General features: G+C 39.1%; 2 protein-coding genes and 1 long non-coding RNA gene across 3 annotated transcripts in view; 1 reads left to right on the top strand and 2 right to left on the bottom strand.

Moving 5' to 3' along the window:
- The window catches only part of POLG2 (DNA polymerase gamma 2, accessory subunit), a 66,367-nt gene that overhangs the window by 22,927 nt on the left and 17,571 nt on the right, over nt 1-25,869 (top strand). Inside the window, exon 10 of the transcript XR_012059791.1 lies at nt 16,184-16,274. The gene's annotated coding sequence lies outside the window, so the exon portion shown is untranslated. The remainder of the gene's footprint in view (nt 1-16,183; nt 16,275-25,869) is intronic.
- On the bottom strand, nt 36-16,328 carry MILR1 (mast cell immunoglobulin like receptor 1). Its single transcript, XM_006199503.4, has 9 exons — nt 16,153-16,328; nt 12,370-12,639; nt 9,030-9,314; nt 7,339-7,449; nt 1,982-2,071; nt 1,403-1,459; nt 1,207-1,275; nt 709-789; nt 36-366 (listed from the first exon to the last, which is right to left on the bottom strand). The coding sequence occupies exons 1-8, from the start codon at nt 16,238-16,240 to the stop codon at nt 737-739; spliced, it is 1,023 nt and encodes a 340-aa protein (XP_006199565.3). The 5' UTR covers nt 16,241-16,328; the 3' UTR covers nt 36-366; nt 709-736.
- LOC140686336 (uncharacterized) lies at nt 18,215-24,353 on the bottom strand. The gene is made up of 2 exons (XR_012060071.1): nt 23,931-24,353; nt 18,215-18,498 (listed from the first exon to the last, which is right to left on the bottom strand). It is a non-coding gene; the product is annotated as an uncharacterized lncRNA (long non-coding RNA).

Raw genomic sequence — 25,869 nt, 5'->3', positions numbered from 1 at the left:
TACCACAGTCCCAGGAAACGAGCCCATTCTCTCTATTCCCACAACTCAACCTTGGGCTGTCCTCTGTCCACAGAACACTGATGGGAAATGCATCACATAAAGGCACACCTTTGACAATGAGCTAAATCTTGAGGACTGAGAACGTCCACGGAAATCAATATAAATATTTTTGCAGGCTTCCAACAGCTGAGAGCAAATTTTAATGGTGGTGGATAATAAATGTGTACTTGTTGAATAATCTTGCCTTCCTCTATGGTGAGTACAGGCGCTGTTTTTTTCAGATGCATTTTGAAGATCACCAGTTTTTGCTTTAGAATTTAGACATGGTTTTTGCTTTGTGTGTTTCCTTCTAAATCTTCAGTGGACCTGGGGATGGGGGAACCAAAAGATGATCATTGTAATGCTTCCTGGATGCATTTATGAAGAGCACAGTGGTCTAACACTGATTCTTTATTAAATGATGTGGGAGCGGGGAAAATGGTTCATGCCTAAAAACAGCAAAAGCATTTAAAACCTGTCATCAGTCATGATTGCACCTGACAAAACTGTTGTCTGATGACAGCATTGGATGTACCTGAATGAGGCAAAGGAACAGTGTTTAAACGTGAAAAACAGTAAGTCACTTTCAGTAACCAGGTGAAACATTTTAAAGTGTCAAACAAGTTTACTTTTTCTTTATGTAAATCAGCTTTATAAAAAGCGTCTTACCCTGAGTTGTAGTTTGTATCTTTAAATCTCAGAAAATGAGTTCAGAATAGACATATCTAGTTTTACAGTCATAACAGGCTTCTGAAATGTAAAAGACAAAATAATTCAGTAAACTTAGGATACATATCCATAGAAACTCTTAAAAAATTCTATTTTAGTAGCTGGTAGTTGGGCCTGACAGAACCAAGCATTAACTGTTTTTTTTTCCTGGACTATATTTCAATAATTTATTCTTGAAAATGGTTTAGAAGTGCACCTTCATCCTCCTCTCTCGATTTTTTATATGATACTCTCCCCACCACACCCTTCCTTCCTCCCCACCCACTCATCTGATGAAATTTGTTAGGAGCCATGGTACCGGTTGCTATTGGTTTCTTGGGGTGTGCATATTGTCCCCAACCACCCCAACCTTGGGTTCCTAAAGCCTGGGAGTATGGTGGCCTCACAGAGACCACGGTCCCATTTTGATAGCGTCTCTTATCCCAAACTGTGGCTCACCCTGATCTCTTGGTGCCACCTGCCTGAACACAGGGGTGACATAATGTATCTCCTGGGAGTGTCCAGTCCCTGGGTAAAAGACAAGAAACAGAGTTATTGGGCCTGTAATCCAAATCTCTGATCACTTGAAGGCAGTGGCTTAGCCAGCTACCCTCACAATGGCCTATAGCCTCTGGGCTTTGCAGAGAGGACTTACCATCTTGGGCTACGGGAACAGACTGCTTTGGTTCTAAGCGTGGCACAGATTCCTCACCTGTAAAATGGGAATGGTATAAATTGGGATTAGTGGTGTTTGCACCAGACAGGGCAGATAAGTTGCTTAGCACTGTGCCTGGAACATGGCCGGCGCTCAGTCGACACTGGCTGGGATTGTTCTCATTGTTGGCCAATGCCCTGGGTCTGTTTACCATAAAGCAGCAAATGATGCCAGCTTTAAGAGGTGATCATAAAAGAAATTAGAACACAGTGTGGATCATTCTGAACTGATAGAAAAAAAATCTCCAAGATATGTAATTAAGTGAAAAAAATCACGGTGTAGAATGGCATATCTATGACATGCTACCACTACTACCATTTATTTAGATGCTAACAAACACATGAAATGTCTGTAGAAGGATTTAAAAAACTGTTGCCCTTGGAAAGTGGGATTGGCAGTCAGGGGTGGGAGGGAAGCACTATACTCTGCTTCTTCAATTTTTTTACCCATATGTCTGTATGACCTTTAAAGAAAAAGAAAAACCTAAACCAACCAAAATACCCCAAAGAGTTCTCTCACCTGCTTGGTTTTCACAGATATTTGCGTATATTCCAGTTTCCATGGGTCTATTTCCGTAGTCTCTGGGTACATTGTCTTTCATAGCTTTTCCTACATAAATTGATGGAGAGTTATTAAATTAAATCAATTCAGCCACATTTTTTTCTCATCTCCTCTGCCAAGGAGCAGAATTCCCCAAAGATCTGAAAGAAAGAATGACCTGCTCCAGTGGCCTAAGCTATTGCCTGTTGAAAGAGAAACATAGGCTCAGCAAAGAGTCAATGTCATCTGCTTCTCTAAGGCAGGAGCCCTTCTGATTTATTTTCGCAGCACTGCACAATGACACCCTTTGCCTATCAGATTATGCTTGAGATGGTCAGAGACACATTTTCTTTCCTTCGCTGAAAAGAATAACCTATAAAAAAGCTGTGTATATCTGCAAGAGGTAGTAAATTACCCAGCTGAGTTCTGTTTAGCCCTGGCCAGTACTTAAGAATGTTGATTTCACTTTTTGTAAGACCCCAGGCTTTATGTAGGAAGAGGAGACAGGTTTTTAAAATGTATGAGATGCCATACATTTAAGAAGATTGAAATCATGTCATACATCTTTTCTGACCACAGCAGTATAAGACTAGAAATCAACTACAAGAAAAAAACTGGAAGAAAAAAAAAGACAAACACATGGAGGCTAAACAATATGCTACTAAACAATCAAAAAGTTACTGAAGACATTAAAGAGGAAATAAATACCTGGAGACACATGAAAATGGAAGCACAATGATCCAAAATCTAAGGGGCTCAGCAAAAGCAGTTCTAAGAGGGAATTTGCAATACAAGACTACCTCAGGAAATAAGGAAAATCACAAATACACAACCTAATCTTACATCTAAAGAAACTAGAAGAAAAAGAACAAACAAAGCCCAAAGTTAGTGGAAAGGAAAGGAATAATAAAGATCAGAGCAGAAATAAGTGAAATAGAGACAAAAAGTAAACAATAGAAAAGGTCAATGGAACTAAGAGCTGGTTCTATGAAAAAACAAACAAAATTAATAAACCTTTAGCTAGATTCAACAAGAAAAAAGAGGGCTCAAATAAAATCAGAAAAGAGAAAGAAGTTACCACTGACACCACAGAAATACGAAGGATCATTAAGAGATTACTACAAACAATTATATGCCAATAAAATAGACAACCTAGAAGAAATGGATAAATTCATAAAGATGTACAATCTCCCAAGGCTGAATCAAGAAGAAATAGAAAATATAAACAGACCAATTACCATTCAATATGAAATTGAATCAGTAATCAAAAAACTCCCAACAAAAGTCCAGGACCAGATGGCTTCACAGGTGAATTCTACAAAACACTGAAGAGGAAGGAATGCTTCCAAACTCATTCTTCGAGGCCAGCGTCACCCTGATATCAAAACCAGGTAAAGAAACCACAGAAAAAATTACAGGCAAATATTACTGATGAACATAGATGCAAAAACCCTCAACAAAATGTTAGCAAACCAAATTCAACAATACATTAAAAGGATCATACACCATGATCAAATGAGATTTATCCTAGGGATGCAAGGATGATTCAGTATCCACAAATCAATCAATGTGATAACACCACATTAACAAGTTGAATAAAAATCATATGATCATCTCAATAGATGCAAAAAAGCTTTTGACAAAATTCAGCACCCATTTATAATTAAAAAAAACCTCTCAACAATGTGGGTATAGAAGGAACGTACCTCAACATAATAAAGGCCACATATAACAAGCCCATGGCTAACATCATACTCAGTGGTGAAAAGGAGAAAGCATTTCCTTTAAAATCAGGAACAAGACAAGGATGCTCACTCTCACCACTTTTATTCAGCATAGTATTGGGAGTCCTAGTCACAGCAATCAGACAAGAAGAAGAAAAAAGGAATCCAAATTGGAACAAAAAATATAAAACTTGTCACTGTTTGCAGATGACATGATACTATATATAGAAAATCCTAAAAACACCACCTAAAGACTATTAGAACTAATAAATGAATTCAGTAAAGTTTCAGGATACAAAATTAATATGCAGAAATCTGTTGCATTTCTATACACCAATAATGAACTCTCAGAAACAGAAATGAAGAAAATGATCCCATTTGCAGTTGCACCAAAAAGAATAAAATACCTAGGAATAAATCTAACCAAGGAGGTAAAAGAACTGTACTTAGAAAACTGTAAGACACTAGTGAAAGGAGTTGAAGATGACACAAACAAATGGAAAGAAATATCATACCCATGGATTGGAAGAATTAATACTGTTAAAATGACCATATGCCCCAAGGTAATCCACAGGTTCAGTGCAATCTCTGTCAAATTATCAGTGGGATTTCTCACAGAATTAGGACAAATAATTCTACATTTTATATGGAAACACAAAAGAACTTGAATAGCCAAAACAATCCTGAGAAAGAAGAACAAAGCTGGAGGTATCATGCTCCCTCATTTCTAACTATACTACAAAGGTACAGTAATCAACACAGTATGGTACTGGCACAAAAACAGACACATAGATCAATGCAACAGGATAGAGGGCCCAGAAATGAATCCACACTTATCTGGTCAATTAATCTACAACAAAAGAGATAAGAATATATGATGGGGAAAAGACAGTCTCGTCAATAAATGGTGTTGGGAAAACTGGACATATGCAGAAGAATCAAACTGAACTACTTTCTCACACCATCTACAAAAATAAACTCAAAATGGATTTAAGACCTAAATGTAAGATCGGAAACCATAGAACACCTAAAAGAAAAATAGGAGTATGCCCCTTGACAGTGGTGTTAAGGGAAACAAAAGCAAAAATAAACAAATGGAACTACATCAAACTTGCACAGTGAAGGAACCCATCAACAAAACAAAAGGCAGCCTACTGAATGGGATAAGATATTTACAAATGATATGTCTGGTAAGGGATTAATATCCAAAATGTACAAAGAACCTTATGCAACTGAACATCAAAAAAAAAAAACAATTAAAAAACAGGCAGAGGACCTGTATAGACATTTTCTAAATAAGACACACAGATGGCCAACAGGCACATGAAAAGATGCTCAACATCACTAATCATCAGGGAAATGCAAATCAGAACCACAATGAGATATCTCCTCACACCAGTCAGAATGGTTACCATCAAAAAGATAAGAAATAACAAGTGCTGGCAAGGATGTGGAGGAAAGGAAACTCTCGTGCACTGTTGGTGGGAATGTAAATCGATGCTTCCAACTGTGTAATACAGTATGGAGGTTCCTCAAAAAAATTAAAAATATAATCCAGCAATTCCACTTCTGGGTATTTTTCTGAAGAAAACAAAAACACTAATTAAAAAAGATACATGCACACCTATGTTCTTTGCAGCATTATTTACAACAGCCAAGCTATGGAAGCAATGAAAGTGTCCATCAACAGATGAATAAATAAAGAAGATGTGATATCTGTATACAATGGAATACTATTCAGCCATTAAAAAAGAATGAAATATTGCCATTTCCAGCAACATGCATGGACCTAGAGGGTATTATGCTAAGTGAAATAAATCAGACAGAAGAAGATAAGCACCATGTGATTTCATTTATATGTAGACTCTGAAAAAGAAAACAAATGAACAAACAGAAAACAGAAACAGGTTCATACATACAGAGAGCAAGCCAGTGGTTGCCAGAGAGGAGGGGAATGGGTCTGAGGCGAGTGAAATAGGTGAGGGAGATTAAGAGATACAAACCTCAAGTTACAAAATAAATGAGTCACAGGGATGAAATGTACAGCCTGGGGTAGATAGTCAATAATACTGTAATATCTTTGTATGGTGACAGATGATAACTAGACTTATGGTGGTCACTTTGTAATAGAAATTTGAAGCACTGTTGTGCACCTGGAACTAACATAGTGTTGTAAGTTAACTTCATTTTAAAAATGCTTTATGTTACAAAAAAGTTTTGATGTATAAGATGTATACATTTTGACATCTATTTTTAGGTTTTCTGTCAATTGAGTCCCTGCCTTCTCTGAATTAGGACCCTCTAGAGATGGAAGAAGACCAAGAGCTGAACATTTATCACTTAGTTCTCTCCCCAGTTCTGACAGTATCTCCCCCACAGCCCCATTCTACAGGTCAGAACGCTAAGGCTCAAGCAGGGGAAGGAGCCCCCTTGGCTCATGCCCCTTGGCTCGCTGGCAGGTGCCGGTGCTGAGACCCCAGCTGTCTTTTGTGCAGACCTCAATATTCCTCCATACTTGTGTGCCAAATGTAAAGGCCACTTTGAAATCTTAACTAGGGGTCATAAGATGTGAATTGTGAAAAGTAGTAAATGGGACTTAATGCAGCACTTAAGGCAGGGCAGAAAGGAATGAAGCTCTTGTCTCTCTTCATGCACTGAGCTTCCCCCCAAGTGGCAGACCTGGTGAGGACGCTAAAAAATACAAAGCAAAGTTCTGGCCATCAGGACACATGCAGGCTTCGTGCAAAATGAAACTGTTTGGCCTCTTGTTAAAAAATTATTGAGATTTGTACACCCACGTTCAAAGCAGTACTAGTCACAATAGCCAAAAAGCAGAAGCAGCCCAAGAGTCCATTGATGGATGAATGGATAAATAAAGTGTGTGTGTGTATACATCCATACATGTGTGTGTATGAATGTGTACGTGTATAATGGAATATTATTCAGCTTTAAAAATGAAGGAAATTCTGACATATATACAACACTGATGAATCTTGAGGACATTGTGCTAAGTGAAACAAGCCAGTTACAAAAGGACAAATACTATATGATCCCATTTCTATGAGATTTCTAAAGTAGTCAAGTTCATGGAAAGTAGAATGGTGGCTGCCAAGGGCTGAGAGGAGAGAGAAATGGATGGAGAGTTACTGTTGAACAGATACAGAGTTTCAGTTTTGCAAGATGAAAAGAAATGGATGGATGGCAATGGTTGCACAAACTACGAATGTACTTAATGCCACTGAGCTGTATATCTAGCAATGGCTACGGTGGTAAATTTTAGTGTTGTGCATATTTTACCATGTTTAAAAAAATAATTTTTTAAAAAGTGAAAAACACGTGCTAAGAATTTCAAAACAGCAACAGAGCATTAAACCCTCTCCCTAGCATGGAGCCTTGTGTGATTGCACAGGTCACACACCCACGAACAATCTCAATAAGGAAGCCTTCACCAGAGAAAAGAGAACTAGGCTATAAGTAAACCAGCCAGAGGAAGTCCTTCACTACCTTCTCCTTTCTCCTCTTTTCATTTTCTTTACGTCTCATTTCTGATTCCCTTTTCTGTCCGTATCCAAAATGCAGGGGAAAGAGTGGAAAAGCTCCCATGACACTTACTTGCTTTGTACTTTGGTAGCATCCACAATGCCAGGATTAGGATTATTACCATTAGCACCAGTAGTAACCCTGGAAGCAGTAGCTGCAGGCAGAGAGGACAGCTGTCTCCACCTAGAAGAAGACAGCATTCACTGGTCACTGCATAGCTTTCTTTTCCAACGACATTCAACTGTGAAATGTCCTGGAAAGGGCAATCACAACCGTCTCCCAAGTGAACCAGCGTATCGTGCACCCCGGGTCCCTGTTCTGCTGTGGAGACCTGCAACTCTTGATGAGAAGTTCTTAAGGCAAGAAGGTCCACAGGGGTCACATGTGAGGAAGAGAAAAGCAGCACAGCACTTAGCAGACGGATTACTGACTATGTTGTTAGGGTCATAAGCCTCAGAACAGCCTGGCCATTTATTGGGTAAAACCTTTAATCATCTTGGCATGATTTATGTCACTCAAACAGCTACTACTTGTTGAGTATTAACTATATGCAGACATTGTGTTAAGCACCTTACAGGCATTGCCTTATTTATCTCATTGGTATTACTCCCATTTTATAATTAAGTAGAGTAATCAGAGAGGTTAAGTGACTTTCCTAAGGTCACACAGCTAGTGAATGGAAGGGCTGTGATTTGTAGGCAAAAGCCTGACTCTGGATGGAGCCTGACTCCAATAGGCCGCCTCACTTGTTAGAACTTACTGAACTCCCAGGTGTGGGCTCTGTTCTTCTGAGGATGAGGCCAGGTGAAGTGTTCAATGCCCAAGCGTACCTATTACCCTTGTTTACCTAATTTTTGTTCTTTCTCCTTTCTTGACCCGATGTCCCTTCATAAGACCGGTTTAAATCAAGAATTCTCAGACTCCTTATAAGTTCTATGCTGCAAGATGGCATCACAGAGAGAGCCAGCCCCAGCCCCGGCCTCCCCACTTCCCACCCAGGCTCTGACCTGTACCCTAAGGGGTCCCACGTACATGTGGACCTCCCACCAGCCTGCATGGCCAAATGCTGTCCCCCAACCCCCTCCATCAGTGGTCCCTCACTGTGGTCCACCCTTGGGAGGATGAGCTGGGAAAGAGACTTGTGCAGGCCCTGGAAGTCGGGTTCTGATCTGATTGGTATGGAATTGGGGTCTAGGTACCCAGAGTGAGACACAGAAAAGTGGGGACATAGGGTCCAGGTGGGCACATCCCCATGGCTTATGGGAAGATTATGGGAAGGCACATGGCTAAGACGCACCAGAGTAGTGTCTCCCAAAATCCAAGGCTGCGCACCCTTCTTGCTCCCAAGCTAAGGACAGCACTGGAAGCCTAGACTTACTAAGCATTTACAATGGGGCAATAAATAGCCAAGTTGGTGGGTACAGGTGTTAGAAATCAATAAAAAATGATTAAAAAAAAAAGCAAAAAACATCGAGACCCAGTAGCTTCACGAGAGATGCAAAGTCTAATGTGACTGCTTAGAACTTGTGCAGAGGAAAGTCAAGGCAGGAAGTCTTAGTACGAGGTCCCTTCCTGCCCCAACTTCGAGGCTTTTCTATTGTTCCTTTACGTCAGAAAGCAACCCCATTCAGAGCATGTGGACCCTACAGAAGGAAAGGCACTTAGAAGCAGGTGGGTAAAGTGGAAAGTGGGTGGGCAGAGAAGTAGCTGCAGTTTCTGGAAGCAAATCCAGACCCTGTTGAAAGAGTTCAGGTAGCTCTTACCTGTTGAGGGTATGGTGACAGGTTGACTGTATTTTGCATGGTCAGGCAATGTGTTTTTAGCTTCGCACTTATACTCTTTCCCTTCTCCACTGTTATTGTTGGTTAAGTTAAATTCGGCAGGCTCCCTTACATTCTTGGAAATAGCTGGTGATATGGTGATGTTTTTTTCAAAGAAAGTATAATTGATGGGCAGAGAGCCATTGAATGAGATGCATCGCAGCATTATATATTGATCTGTTTTTGTTTGAATGACACTAATGTTCAGCACTGGTGCAGTCACTGGGTCTAGAAAAATGAAAACGTATGTTTAATGGATAAGCAGATTGGGTTCACTCACTCAGTCCACAAACATGGATGGACCCCCTACTCTATTTGGCTGTTGACCCAAAGATGGGTGACACCCCTCTGGAGAAGTCAAGAAGCTCATAGGAAGCTCCACTGGGGAAGATCAATGGGTATGTGGTTAACCCCGTGCAGTGTGGCATGAGCCAGGTTCTGAGAAAGCCAGAAGGTTGAGGGCATCTCTCTGCTTTGAGGAATCAGAGCACAAACTTGCCATTCATCAGAACTCACAATTTGTCTATGGTTGACAGTGAGTATAATTTTGTCAAAGGTCTCGTTCTAAGTATGTAGTTGAGAGGTGCTTTTGTTCCCAATAATTATAAAATTACAGTGTTTTTGTTAATCAAAGAAATCTAAAAATATTATCTTTTCTAACAGTAGTCATTTATAGAATTCAGCTGTGCAATTATCTTCTACTTCCTCCCCAAAGGAGGAAGTAACACTGATGAATAGATTCAAGGGAAATTCTTGACCAGAAGTGAGTGGGCTTGGTAGGCTCTGTCAGATCATACCCTACTTCATGGGAGAATCCAGCAAATAATTTATTTTCTAATTCATTAATAAAACAGTATTCCAGGAAAAGAAGGATAATTGTTGAGTATCCGTCAGGTGTTGCAGTCCCTACTCAGATTATCTCATTTCACTTCACAGCAGGACTACAAGGTCGACAGCATCATTCCCATTCCACAGATGAGCCAATTGTGATTCAGAGAGGCCACACCACTAGTCAACGGCAGTGCCAGGGCCAACTCCCAAGCAGATGCTTTTGTTTTTAACAACATCAGTTTGGCATAGAAACAGTGAAATATGGGGGCCATAATATAAGTTAAATCAAAGAAAATAATTTAGAGTCCTCTTGCTTCATCCTGCCCCTGAGCAGGAATCCCTGTGGCAACATCCTTAACAGAGTGGTACCCAGTGTTGGTGGCCTCAGAGAGCAACTTTGTTTGGGAACAGCACCAATAGGATGGTCTTCCTACGGAACTGAAATCTAGCTCCTGTAATTTTCAGCAAGGATGAACTGAAACATTCACGAGGAGCAGAGAGCATGGACTTCTCTCTGAGATAAGATGATTCAAACTAGAACAAGAATTGATATGTAAGGTGACTGGAAAGATGTACACTTCCCTGAGAGTTTGTAAAAGGCCTGGTAAAGGACATCACAGTATCACGGTGATCAAGGGAAGGGAGTTGTAACTCAATAAATTAGTATATTTTTTAAATTTCAGGGAGTTCTTTAAGGGTCATTCAGTTGCCACTTTCCCCATAACACTTTTCCTAAATCCTCCAGGCAGATTCTCCCTCCTTCTCTGCCTCCTCTAGCACTTGGTGCCATCCTCATATTATTTTTTCTGCCTCTTGTTAAATGATGCACTTCAAGGGCTCCTGGTCACCTCAAATGCAATCTGTTTGAAACTGAATTCTAGTTAATCTGCAATCAGTAGGCAGATAAACATACATGAAAATCCTATTCTTTGTAAAAGTGTTTTCATTTACTCAGACATTCATTCTTTTTTTTTAATTATTAAAGTACAGTTGATTTTCCATGTTGTGTTTCAGGTGTACAGCAAAGTGATTCTTTTCCATTACAAGTTCTTACAAGATACAGAATATAGTTCCCTGGGCTATACAGTAGGTCCTTGTTGTTTATCTACTTTTATATATAATAGTTTGTATATGTTAATCCCAAACTCCTAATTTATCCCTCCCCCCTTTTCCCCTTTGGTAACTATAAGTCTGTGTTCTTTGTTTGTGAGTCTATTTCTGAAGACTTGGGTTTTTTTTTAAACAATTGATTTAAGGCTTCAGCCTCGCACAGGAAGCTAGTGGTACACAAGTTCCCTGATGCCCAATCTGTTGCTCTTCCTGCCATATCAGGCTGCCCAGTCCAGCAGGAATCTGACCACCGGAGAATATTATCAGCTAGGGTACGTCTCTCTCATAACCCACTACATCCCAGACCGTGTGTGCATGGTCTTCTTCTTCTCATATTTCTTTTACAATTATGGCTTCTATTCAGATTGTGGTCAAATTTGTCCGAATGTGGTTGGTTCTAATCCAGAGCCCATGGCATCCCTTAAAGTCCTATGTAGAAATTTACATCTGTAGTCTCATGAGCACTTCTCAGGGCAAGTATCTATTGCTGTCATTAGATTATTACAGTGGTTATAACCTAGAAAGCTGAGAATGGTTGACCTAGAGCAGAGGTATCCAATAGAATTTTCTGCAGTGATGGAAATGTTCCTTGTCTATGTTGTCTGATACAGCAACTGCCAGACACTGTGTCTATTGAAATGCAACTAATGAGACTGAGGAACTGAATTTTTAATTTCATCTAATTTTAATTAACTTGAATTTAAGTTTAAATAACAACATGTGGCTAGTGGCTGCTGTACTGGAGAGTACAGATCCAGAGAGTCACTCAAAGATTTGATCAGTTAGCCAGGGCTCCCACATTTAGAAAACTCCAGCTACAATGTCACCTTATCAAAGTCACCTTCATGGGTAAGGCCAATGATGCTAGGTTGTGAGAGGCTTGGGGTGGGAAGATGGGAGAGAAAAATACAAAAATAATAAAATGTGGTTGGGTGGGAAGAGTGCTGGCCGATGGCCATTGCAAAGGGAGGGAGGTGGGAAGAGCCTGGGGCTTTGAAGACCCTTGCCATAGGGTCCAATGTTGATTCTAAGACTTATTTGAATCATTAGAGAAAAAGTCATTTTTGCCTACACAATGAAAATCCTAGAAAAGATCTCAACAATTTCCCAAATTGTTGATACAAGGCTTTTTGTCTTAGACAATCAGCCTATTATTTATTATTGGAAATAGCCAAAAATCTTTGGGAGAGAAAGTGAAATGGAACTATTAAGAAATAGTATCTCAGTGACATACTCTCCAGGCTCTTGAGTGACTGTTAGCAAGCAGATCAGAGAGAGCATCCTGGGACAGGAAAGAATCCCCCAAATCACAGGCCCCCCAAGTAACAAGCACTCTACTTACCAACAAATACGAAGTTGAACTCACGACTGTATTTGGAACAGTTAGAAACTTGGGCTTTGCATTTGTACGGGCCCAAATCCTGGGCATCTGAGATCCTTAGGTTTAAAGTCATGGGTTCACCTTTTCTATCCTGGATTTCCAGGTGTTTCTCACCCCGAAACAAAGAATAGGTGATCTGTAGTGATGTGTTCTGGTTGAAACAAGAGAGAGATACATTCTGACCCCTCACAACTGCACTCGTTTTTGAGTGCAAATTTGGAGAAGGGAATTCTGGAAAACAAAATAACACAAAGAAAGTCCTTGTTAACATCCATTGATAATAACTCAGTGGTTGTCCAGCCACATTTTGTGGGTCATGGTGGTGGAGACCCTCTGTTCCTGGCAAAACTTCCACAGATGGGGAGCGGAGGGTGTTTTTGCCTGCACAACCAGGCTGAACAATGCGTGAGGAAAACTTAGGACCTAGAGAGGCCCCCCCGCCAGTGAGAGATGGGTGGCCTTATCAAGCTCCTTTGCGCTGGCTAGGAACTGGCTGCCACTCATAGCTAGAACACCAGTTGCAGACAAGGCCACTCTGTGAGCATGTTGGATTGAGACAAAAACAAGTTGACTCCATAATCACGTCTGAATGCAGATGACGACATGAACATAGTCCAGAACACACAAATGGCCCAATCTTCCTCTAAACTAGCCCATAGGAGTGACTGCTGCTTCTTTATTAGTCATAGCTTTTGCCTTGCGCTGCTCTTATCTTTTAGGAATTACTGATACCCAACCATAGTGTTATATCTACCTCCTGAAAGAATCCAATTCAGAGTAAAGTCTGCTGCTTTGACTCTTCCTAACATCACCTCACACAAGTCCAAATCTTACCGGAAGACCTTTCCATCACCCTCTTGCTGGGACATCTCACGATTCTCATGCATGGTATGCAATTTCTCTCAAAACTCAGCTTTGTTCAACTACGTGTGTGTCCCTGGTGATCTTTGGCTGAAGGACATAATAGTTTGTATCTCTAAAAGATCAGGGTTCTTCAGTAAACAATACCATTATGACACCTAAAAATTAACAATATTTTTAAAATATTATCAGATATCTAGTTAGTGTTCAAATTTCCCCAGTTGTCTGATTTTTCTTGTAGGATCCAGAATGGTCCATTGTAGTTAGCTGATATGTTTCTTACATCTTTTTTCATTGATAGACTTTTCCATTTCTTTTTTACCCTCTGCAGTTTATTTGTTGAAAATAGCAAGTTGTTTGTTCTGTAGCGTTTTCCATGGTCTAGATTTTACTGATCACATTTCCATGGTGTCCATGTTTTCTGTCCCCTGTTCAGAGGCTTGATAAAATTCAGATTAGCTTTTTTTTTTTTTAGCAAGAAAGCATCATAGGCAGTAGTGTGTCCTTCCATGAAGAGCCACATCATGTCTGATTATCTCTCTTTTTGTTTGTTAGCAGGCTTTGACAGTATTCAGCCAGAAGAATTATTTCATTAGAGTGTGCAAAATGGTGATACACTAATTGCATGATTCCTTCTTCATTTGTTATCCAAAATTATCTGAAGAACAACCCCATTGTCAACTCTTTGGTTACACCAAGGTAGAGTTTGCATAGAAAAGTCAGGATAGATGCTTGATTCTCTCACATTGTTGACCAATTTTGAAAATAATGGTTTCCTAGCACCTTATAACAGTGAGGTATTTTTCTTTTATTGTTGTTAATATTTTTTTAAGAATCATCATGAACTCATACATTTAAACATATTAGATCCATTGCAAGTGTTTTATTCTTATTGTCTCATTTTTTGGCTATAGGGAAACTGGCTCCTGTGTCTTTTTGCCACAATCCCAATACTCTGATCGCTTGTGTGCTTGTATTTTACTATTTAAAAATGTCAAGGGAAGAAATAACCCTCATCAGAAAATCTAATGTAAAAAAATAAAATTATAAAGAGGGGAGGGTATAGCTCAGTAGCAGAGCACGGCGTGCTTAGCATGCACGAGGTCCTGGGGTCCATCCCCAGTGCCTCCATTAAATAAATAAACCTAATTACCTTCCCCCCAAATAAAAATTAATTAATTAATTAATTAAAAATAAAATTATAAAAGAATTAAGAGGACTATAGGGAAATGTTTTCATATCACCTGCTTGGAAAAGGTCTTCCAAGCAAGGCACACAAAATAGGAGCCATAAAGAAAAGACTGAAAAAATTAACTATCTTAAAACTTTAAAGTTCTCTATGGCAAAATTAAGACAAGTGACAGCCTAGAAGAAAATACTTAAAACATAAAAGCATAGGATTCTTTTTATATACATAAGCCGACAGCAGATTAATAACTAAACAAAACACAATCAAATAAATGGGCAAATAATATGAATAGGTAATTCCCAGAAGAAGAAACAGTGCTGGGGCTGAGGGATGGCTTGAGTGGAGGAGGGGTTGAGGCTCCTCAAAAATGCCACCAACCTCCCTCCTACTCTTTGATCTGGACGATTGATGTTTTCTCAGCCTTATGTAAGCTCAATGTCACAATAAGATCTCCCCTCTCTTTCCAACTAGATAGCAATCCCTAAATGTCCTTTATATGGGAGTGCTAGAGATTTCATGGTCAATAAATATGAAAAAGATGCACAGCTTTATGAGTTGTAAGGCAACCACCAATTAAAACACTGAGGTGTTATTTTGTGCTCATCAGATTGACACAAATTCAAAAACTAATTGTATCCATGTTAGAGAGAGGGTGGGAAACACACTCATCCATCTGCACGGTCGCTGGAGCAGCATGCTGGGAAGGCACCTGAGCAGTACCTGTAACAATTCAAATGGACATGCCCTTGGACCCAGCAATTTCACTTCTAGGATTTTATCCTACAGAAATGCTCTCACACTTGTGTCCACAAAGCATGTTTCATACAAGGATGTTTACCGCACTACTGTTTCTATTACAAAGAATAAAAATGGAGCAACCAATAAGGGGATGGTTCAGTGAATTATGGCTGAGTTCCATTATGAAATGCCATGCAGCTGTTGAAAAGAAGAACTAAATCTATATCTTCCTCCTAGAAAGACGTCTGAGATACATTGCTAATTTAGAAAAAGGACAGGTCACAGAAGAGTTTGTTTACTATGATACCAAAACGAAAAGGACTGTTAATAGTGGTTGCTTCTGGAAGTAAAGAGGGGCAAGGGACTGGGGGGCGGGGATATAACAGAACTTTTGTATTTTATAGTAACAATGACCTAGGCTGGCAGTCACTGATGGTTCACTATTCATCAGGTGCTTGTCTCAGTCTTGACAACCACCCTCCCAGGGAGGCTCTTTTATTATCCCACTTCATAGAGGACAGAAATTAAGCATAAAGGGATTTCCTCAAGTGCCCAGGCTGCCAGCTAGAAAATGGTAGAACCAACGTTAGGACCCCAACAGGCTAGCTCTATGAAGATAAACTGCCTCCCAGCATATATTTCTAGTGTTGCTTGAATTATTTTACGATGATTGTGTGTTTATTTTCTAATTTAAAAAACGACAACAGAGAAAGAACCACTTCATTGTAAAAAACAATCTCAATATTTTGTCTCTGAGTCTCAGGAAAAATTCTCCAACCCTTTCCCTAAAAATCACTTCATTTTAAACAGTAGGTAATGGAAAAGACTTTCCTCTTTGGTTGTTCATCTCAAAGCATAGAAAAACCTGTTCACGAATTCTTGTGTTTACAGCCAGCCATCTCTCACCCTTTCTGTGAAAACAGCTTTAGTATGAGAGGGAAGTAAGTCAAACTTACCATTTGTTTTTCTCATTCTCTTGCAATCCAGTGCTGCTTTTTGAACTGAAAGGGAGAAGAGGAACACGAGAAAACTCTTTTTCCACATGGCGTTTTGATTTGGAGATTGAAGCCTCAAAACGGTAAGTGAGCCTTGTATGTGACACAAGGGAAAAAAAATGACTCCAAAGAACAGTTTGTTCAGGAGGCCCCACATTCTCCTGAGTGATGTCAGGGAGGAGAGTGAAGGAGGCGGGGTGGCACCCAGGCGGTATGTCGCTCAGAGAACTTCCTCCTTTTTGATCAAGTTAAAGAAATCAGAGTTATGTGGACAACCGTGATACAATATGACTGGTTGGGGTGACCTTGTGCTCCTCTCAGCAGAGAGAGATGTGACAGAGGTGCCTCTGATTCAGGCCAACTGGGAAGTTGCAGTGGGAAAATTAAAAAGTATTGTCTTTATGTAAACCCACCTGATCGTCTCTCTCTGGATTCGTCCCGTGTCAGAATGAATTGAATGAAAGTTTGGTTTAGTTTTGAGAAGCAGCATTGACTGTCCAGAGAGACACATGGAAACATGGTGGCAGAAATGCCAGATTGTGTTGAATGCTGGTTCCTAGGCCCCACCCCAGGTTTACTGGGAATGAAACCTGGGACTCTGAATTTTAACAAGGGACCCAGTGGTCTCAGAGTCTGAGACCCGAAGTGACTTGTGATTCACTTCTACCCGATCCAGAATTCTCATGACTCTGCAAAATGTATGCCAAAGCAAAGCCACACATTTTGCTTCCCCCAGCCTGAAGTGGAGAGTAGGAAGTGGTAAGGGGTCCGAAGTGACAGGAGCTGTGACCAGGCTGGGCCGCTTGGGTTACTGATTCTTGTTGCCACCCAGGGTTGGCCCTGTCGGTCTCTTGCATTCCTGTGGACAGGTGTCCTTTCTGTGAGGAAGACAGGTCCCTGCCCAAGTACCCGTTCTTCCAGAACATCATCCAACCTCAATATTAACTCACTCCAGGTGCTCCTTGCTCAGGCTTTCCAGGTCCCAGCCTGTGGTGGTCCTCATTCCCAACCCGACACCTGGCCATCACTGGGGGTCTGACCAGATCCAGGGCCTGCTGCCGTCACCCCTATTTCCTCCTTGTCTGGCCACCACTGTCTGGAAGCAAATCATCTTATTTAGCCTTCAGTTCATAAAAGGCCTTTTTTCCCTTCTAACGGTAGAAGTTACTCCTCAGGCACTGACTCTTCTAACATAGGTGGTACTTATCGATTGACGGTGATTTCATACTGTGATATTGGTATCCATTTCTTTCACCAGAGAAGAGGGAGGGAAAAAGCCCCACAAGTTTAATTGAGGTGGGATGACCCTCAATGCCAGAATTTCTGCTAAAGGAAATTGGAGGTTTCGTTTTTGAAACTTTCCACCAGCATCTCATCCACCCTGGCCTGAGTGGAGGGTGGAGCTGGGTTCCTGAGAATAGTCATGCCTGAGAGAACAGAGGGCCTTTCCGAAAAGCTGACGTGTCAGGGGCATTTCTGTGTGTGGTACTTTCAGCTGGGGCAGGAAGCTTGTAGACTGCTGCTTGGACACAAAAACAGCAAAAGAAACCAGAGGAAGAGCTCCTTAGAGCTGTTAGTAAACATTGCTAAGAGTACTTTAGTGAGGCCCTGGAAAAGGAACATAATTTGTCAAAGGCTACACAGTACATCAGAAGTGATGTCTCAAATGGAAAGGGAAAAAGTTCATCCATGGACCTGGCACATTCCTTAGGTCCCAAATCATGGCAAATCCGCATAGTCGTGGTCCACAGTGATTCACCATATTGATAAGCTTGATGACAATAAATATAGTCAAACAATAAAGTTGAGATTTCTGTTGTCTAAGATCTTTACACTGATAATCTCATTTAATCCTTACAAAACCTCTATGAGGTGTGCACAGGTATTATTAAAAATATTTAACAACCAGTAAAGTAATATGAATATATAACTCAATGCATGGATCAAATATTTAAAAGTATATTCCACCACCCCTGCTTTATCTCTAAATAAACTAATCTATATTATAAAACTACTCAACAAGTGATACACATTTTTTTTAATTGAAATATAGTCAGTTACAATGTGTCAGTTTCTGTGAGTGATATAAATTTTTGAGCAAGTCATTTATAAACCTATTCTCATCATTTCCAAAATTGTGTTGATGTTTATAAATGGTTGGTGTCGTCTTTTGAGACAGGGCTCGCTGTCTGAGCTGTTCCAATGAATTCCTTGAAACTGGTGGCCACTGGATGATGTGTAGTCCCAATAAACTGATGATTTCTCTTCATGTCAGTGATACTGTTCCTGGTGTTAAATCCTCAACCCCTGATGAACAAACCAATAACAGTGATAAACATTTTAAATGTTCCATCCCTTATAATGCTGTTTGAAATTTTTCTATATCCAATAGTTCTATTATCTTGTATTTCTAAATCACAAAAAATCATTTAATCCATTGGCTTAATTTCATTTATCCTTCCTCAGAACTTGACACATACCATTTGGTAAAGTGTCAGGATTCTACAAATTTACATGAGTTCTACAAATTTTAATGACTTTAGTAAATGAATTTAATTAATTAATTAATGCATTTATTTTGCAATATCTTATTTTTTAAATTGAAATATAGTTGATGTACAATATTATATGTTACAGGTATATAATATAGTAATTCACAATTTTTAAAGGTTATACTCCATTTATAGTTATTATAAAATATTAGCTATATTCCCCATTTTGTGCAATATATCCTTGTAGCTTATTTTATACCTGATAGTTTGTACCTTTTAATCCACCTCCATCTTGCCCCTCCCTCTTCCCTCTCCCCACTAGTAAGCACTAGTTTTTCTCTACATCTGTGAGTCTGTTTCTTTTCTGTCACATTTACTAGTTTGTTGTATTTTTTTAGATTCCACATGTAAGTGATATCTTACAGTAGCTGTCTTTCTCTGTCTGACTTATTTCACTTAGCATAATGCCCTCCAAGTCCATCCATGCTGTACACCAGGAACTAATATAACATTTTAAATCAACTGCACTTCAGTTAAAAAGCAAACAACCAACCAGCCAACCCATTTAAAATGTGGGCAGAAGACCTGAATAGACATTTTTCCAAAAGAGGAAATGCAGATGGCCAACAGGAACATGAAAAGTTGCTCAACATCACTAATATCAGGGAAATGCAACTCAAAATCACAATGAGATTGTCTCACAGCCTGTCAGAATGGCCATCATCAAAAAGAACACAACAAATGATGGCAAGGATGTGGAGAAACAGGAACCCTTGTACACTGTTGGTAGGAATGCAAATTGGTGCAGCCACTATGGAAGACAATATGGAGGTTTCTCAAAAACCCAAAAATAGAACCACCACATGGCCCAGCAACTCCACTCCTGGGCATATATTTGAGAAAAAACAAAAGCATTAATTCAAAAAGATACATACAGCCTGCTATTAAAAGCAACATTATTTATAATTGCCAAGATATGGAAGTATCCTAAGTGTACATCAACAGATGAATGGATAAAGAAGATATAGCACATATGTGTAATGGAAAATAACTCACCCATAAAAAAGAAGGATATTTTGCCATTTGTGGCCCTTCATTCACTTATTTTTTCACTTCAAAAAGCAGAATTTTATAACTGGCATAAGCATTTCCATTACATCAAAAACAACTGAATACCTAGAAATAAACTTAACCAAGGAGGTTACCTATTCTCTGAAAAATGTAAAACGCTGATGAAGGAAATTGAAGATGATACAAAGATATGGAAAGATATCTTGTGCTCTTGAACTGGAGGAATCAACATTATCAAAATGGCCGTACTACCCAAAGCAATCTACAGATCCAATGCAACCCCTGTCAAAATACTCACAACATTTTTCATAGAATTAGGACAAACAATTCCAAAATGTATGTGGAACCATAAAAGACCTCAAATTGCCAAAACAATCTTTTGTAGGTCTTTTTTTCTCTTTCTTCTTTTTGTTTTCTTTTCTTATGGTTTGGTGACTAGAGAAGTTCCTTTAACATTTATTTGTTGTAAAGCTGGTTTGGTAGTGCTGAATTCTTTTAGCTTTTGTGTATCTGTGAAACTTTTGATTTCTCCATCAAATCTGACCAGAAGCCTTGCTGGATACAGTATTCTTGGTTGTACGTTTTTCCCTTTCATCACTTTAAATATGTCATGCTACTCCCTTCTGGCCTATAGAGTTTCTGCTGACAAATCAGCTGATAACCTTATGGGAGTTCCCTTGTATGTTATTTGTTGCTTTTCTCTTGCTAATTTTAATATTTTCTCCTTATCCTTAGTTTTTGTCAATTTGATGACTATGTGCCTTGGTGTGTTCCTCTTTGGGTTGATCCTGTGTGGAACTCTCTGTGCTTCCAGGATTTGGGTGACTGTTTCCTTTCCCAAGTTGGATAAGTTTTCCATTATTATCTCTTCAAAAATTTTCTCAGGTTCTTTCTCTCTCTCTTCTCTTTCTGGGACCTCTATAATGTGAATACTAGTGCACCTCATGTTGTCCCAGAGTTCTCTTAAACTATCCTCATTTCTTTTCATTCTTTTTTCTTTTTTCTGTTCTGCAGTAGTAATTTCCACTAATCTGTCTTCTAGCTCATTGATCTGTTCTTCTGCCTCATTTAGTCTATTCTTGGTTCCTTCTAGTGCATTACTCATTTGCGTGATTTTATTCTTCAACTTTGTTTGAGTATTCTTTATACTTTCCAACTCTTTTCTAAAAACTTCACTCTATGAATCTATACTCCTCTTGAGTTCTCTGAACATCTTCACCATCATTAAACTCTCTTGGATAAACTGCCTATGTTCTCATCACTTATTTCTTCTTCTGGGATTTTATTTTGTGCCTTGGCCTGGAAGATACTCGTCTGCCACCTCATATTGTCTATCTTTCTATTTGTATTTTTAGGTAGGTTAGTTACATTTCTTGACCTTGGAGAAGTGGCCTCTGTGGGAGATGTGCTATGCATCCCAGCAGGACACTCCTTTCTTGTCACCCAAGGGTCAGGGTCCAGCTGGTCCCAGTGTAGAGTCTGGCCTGTATTTGTGGATTGCTTCCACAGGTTTTGGGATTGTTGTTTTCTTATTTCTAGTATCTTCCCCCTGGTAGATGAGCAGGAGGAGGAGTTGGTGCCTGCCCACTGCTGGGTGAAGCTTGGTCCTGGACCTCTGGTGGGTAGGGCCATGTGTAGATGCATCTGTGGCTCAGGAAGTCTGCTGATGGGTGGGGCTGTGTTCCCACCCAATCTGTTGTTTGGCCTGATGCTTGTTAGCCCTTAAGCCTTCAGGCTGTTGGGTGGGGCTGGGTATTGGTGCTAATGATCCGATCAAGATGTCAGCCTCCAGGAAAGCTCATGTAGATGAACACTCCCATAATGTCTGCCACCAGCTTTTATGTCCCGTGGGTGAGCTGCCACCATCCCCTACCTCCCCAGGAGATTCCCCAAAACCAGCAGGCAGGCCTAGCCCAGGTTCCTATGAAATCACTGCCTCTGTCCTTGGACCTGGCACATGCGAGATTCTGTGTATGCTTCCCAAGAGAATGAAGTCTCTGTTTCCCCCAGTCCTGTGGGGCTCCTGGAGTTAAGCCCCACTGGCCTTCAAAACCAGATGTCTGGGGTCTCCTCCTCCTCCCAATGCTGGAGCCCCGGGCTAGGGGGCCTGACATGGGGGTTAGACCTCTCACTCCTGTGTGAGGGCCTCTGTGACTTATTCTTCAGCTTATGGGTTGCCCACCTCGGGGGTATGGGGCCTCAAGCACGCCCCTCCTACCATCCCACTGTGGTTCCCTCTTAATGTTTCCAATTGAAGATCTTTTTTGCTAGGTTTCAGTCCTTTTTTTTTTTTTTTTTGATGATTGTTTACCAGTCAGTTGTGGTTTTGTAGTTGCAAAGAGAGGCAAACTTGGGGTCCTACTACTCCTCCATCTTGACCAGAAATCCTTAACTTAATTATTTTTACTTTGCCCTCAAACTACAAATGCATTTTTATATAATAAATTTTTAAATTATTTAAAATATATTTTTCTCTTGGAATTGATACTTTATTTTGATTTATTACAAGAAGTCATGCCATATTTCTTCATTTTTATAGAATCTTCCACTTATGTTTCATTTATCAAATTAGTCTGATAAATCTAAATGTATTAAAATAGCCACATGAAAAGATGTTCAACATTACTAATCATCAGGGAAATTTAAAATCAAAACCACAATGAGATATCACCTCACACTAGTCAGAATGGCTATCATACCATCAAAATGATAACAACTAACAAGTGTTGACAAGGATGTGGAGAAAACGGAACCCTTGTGCACTGTTGGTGGGAATGTAAATTGGTGCAGCCACTAAGGAAAACAGTATGGAGGTTCCTCAAAAAATTAAAACTATCATATAATACAGAAATTCCAATTCTAGGTGTTTTTCTGAAGAAAACAAAACACTAATTTGAAAAGATATATGTACCTCTATGTTCATTGCAGCATTATTTTTTTTATTAAAGTATAGTCAGTTTACAGTGTGTCAATTTCTGGTGTACAGCATAGTATTTCAGTCATACATATACATACATATATTTGTTTTCATATTCTTTTTTATTATAGATTACTATAAGATACTGAATATAGTTCCCTGTGCTATACTGAAGAATCTATTTTATATATAGTTGTTTATCTATTTTATATATAGTAGTTAGTATTTGCAAATCTCTGTCTCCCAATTTATTCCTTCCCACTCTCTTTCCCCCAAGTAACCGTATTTGTTTACTATGTGTGAGTCTGTTTCTGTTTTGTAGACAAGTTCATTTGTGTCTTTTTTGTTTTTTTTTTTAGATTCCACATATCATATGGTATTTTTCTTTCTCTTTCTGGCTTATTTCACTTAAAATGATGATCTCCAGGTCCATCCATATTGCTGCAAATGGCATTATTTTATTCTTTTTATGGCTGTTCAGTATCCCATTGTATAAATATACCACAGCTTCTTTATCCAGTCATCTGTCAATGGACATTTAGATTGTTTCCATGTCATGACTATTGTGTATAGTCATTGCAGCATTATTTACAACAGCCAAGCTATGGAAGCAATCTAAGTGTCCATTGATAGATGAATGGATAAAGAAGATGTGGTATATATACCCAATGGAATATTACTCAGCCATAACAAAGAATGATATCTTGCCATTTGCAACAACATGGATGGACGTAGAGGGTATTATGTTAAGTGGAAAAGTCATACAGAGAAAGACAAAAACTGTATCATTTCACAGATATGTGGTATCTAAAAAACAAAACAAATAAACAAACATAACAAAACAGAAGCAGACTCATAGATACAGAGAACAAATTGCCAGATTGTTTGAGGGGAGTGATTGCCAGAGGGGAGTAGGTGGGGAGGTGAGTGAAATAGGTGAGGCAGAATTAAGAGGTATAAACTTCCAGTTATAAAATAAATAAGTCACATGATATAATGCACAGTGTAGAGAATATAGTCACTAATATTGTAATAACTTTGTATGGTGACATGGCAACTAGCCTTAACCTGGTGATCATTTTGTAATGTATACAAATGTAGAATCACTATGTTGTACCCAAGAAACTAACATAATATTGTAAGTCAATTATACTTCAATTCTAAATTATAAATAAATGAATTAAACTTAAAATTTCTATTAGAATATCACTAATTAAGGATAAGTCTCCTCCAGATGTTTCATTTTCCAAAGATCTTACCATTTCCATTAAAATGAACATGAATAAAGACTTTGCAGTTTCCAAGCTGTGTGGCTGCAGCACCATAAGCTCTCCCTAAGACAGCCTTCCAGTTTTCATTATCTCGATTGCCAAGTCTTGAGGTATATTACTTAATCTTTATTTGATGAAATATGGTAGATTGAAAGTTTATCAGGAAAACACTTTAAGTGATTGGCATGATTCACGTGTTTAATTACATCACCCAGAGATGACTGTGGAGGGTTTGACACTATCTGTCTGATGACAGGTTCCTAAGCAACAGAGCCTGAGGTGGGACTCTTGAGTAGGTGATTTATTGAGGAAGTGATTGAAGAAGGGAAGGGGGCTGGTGAGTAGGACAGGACAGGGGAAGAAACCACACAAAGATAAGGGTCCAGCTGAATTTGACCTACTGCTTGCTCTCATGGGGAGATTTGGAATGTGAGTTGTATCATGGGGTCTGATCCATCCTCTGGCAAGGGAGCTGGATTTTTACACCCCACCCTCATTGTTGAGTCATTGGTCATGGGCCTGCGGGTGGTGCACAGAACCACCCAGGTGTCTCTGGACAAGCAAGCTGACCTCCAGGGAGGATGAGCCACTCAACACAGTCTGGAGGAGGAGAGCTGGGCCTGCCCAATAGCACTCGCCCACCACCAGACTAAAGGGTCTAGAAACAGTTTGGAAAATCTTGGCTGAAACTTTAGATTGCCCAGATTTCCTCTCTACCCTGCTCTAGTGCTCCTACTCTGTACAAAATCCAGAAAGGTTTTCATGAAACATCACTGAAACCATATTTCTCAACCCTGACAGTAAAATGTGGGTATAGTATTTCACATGTTCCTTCCCCTTTAAGAGATGAACAAAACCCAATAAACTATTTTTTCTTATGTATATATTTTTTTATTGAAGTATAGTCAGTTTACAATGTTGTGCCAATTTCTGGTGTACAGCACGTTTCAGTCATACATGAATATATATATTCATATGTATTCATTTCATATTCTTTTCATTTATTCATTTTCATATTCTTTTTCACCATAGGTTACTACAAGATATTGAATATAGTTCCCTGTGCTATACTGTATGCACTTCTTGTTCCAATAAACTATTTTTGGAGACTTAAATTTTACATTTTAAGTAACTTAAAAATACATATTAGTTCCTCAACCAACTGCAACATATGGATTTTAGTTGAGCCCAGATTTGAACAACCAAGCTAGAAAGACCTTAGGGGTAATGTGAATACTGAGTGGATTTTTGATGATATTAACATGTACTGTTAATCCTTTAGGTGTTATAATTGTACTGTGATTATGTTTAACCAAAATAAAAGAGTTCTTATAAAAAAATACATGTTAGGGAAATAGTTGACACTTTGGGGGAAATGATGGAAATTTTGTTGCCTTAGTTTATAAATTTTTCAAATTTGTTTTCTTATTGCCATAGTTACATTTTACAATAAGCAGGACCATTAATTTAGGTCACAGTGATACACCCATGCTTTTTATTCTTTTTTGAAATTCTATTAATTTCCTGTCTAAAAATAAGTATTTAAAACTCTACATAAGATTGCATTAAAAAAATTCTGATAGCAGTTTCTGAACATTATCACTTGCTTTATAGATACAATTTTGATTGTAAAATTTCCAGAATTTTTATTATTTCACAGACCTGTGTGAAACAGATTTAAGGTATTCTTTTCATTATTTTTCTCACTGGGATTGTAGAATTTATTAAAGCAATGAGCTTCGCCAGAACAAAATTATCATTCTGATGAGATATATTTAGTATTTTCAGTTTTTCACATCATAACTTCTCAGCCCTATTTGTTCCCAACATAACTTCTGAGTGATGTTCATGTTTTTTGGTGATAATAATCAAATTGTTTTTCATTCCAGAAATAGAAATCATTTACTTTATTTTGTACTGCTGCTTG

This window comes from Vicugna pacos, chromosome 16, assembly GCF_048564905.1.
Source record: "Vicugna pacos chromosome 16, VicPac4, whole genome shotgun sequence".
In the NCBI taxonomy this organism is placed as follows: domain Eukaryota; kingdom Metazoa; phylum Chordata; class Mammalia; order Artiodactyla; family Camelidae; genus Vicugna; species Vicugna pacos.
Note: the sequence above shows the minus strand (reverse complement) of the source record. Positions and strands in the feature narration are given on the sequence as shown.

Bases quoted from the DNA above. Each gene is read 5' to 3' on its own strand.
- MILR1 (XM_006199503.4), bottom strand. From the start codon at position 16,240: ATGTGGAAAAAGAGTTTTCTCGTGTTCCTCTTCTCCCTTTCAGTTCAA. The intron at 2,072-7,338 runs GTAAGTGTCATG...CAATTTATGTAG, and splicing joins GCTACCAAAGTACAAAGCAA to GAAAAGCTATGAAAGACAAT. The intron at 1,460-1,981 runs GTGAGAGAACTC...CCCATTTTACAG, and splicing joins TATCTGTGAAAACCAAGCAG to GTGAGGAATCTGTGCCACGC.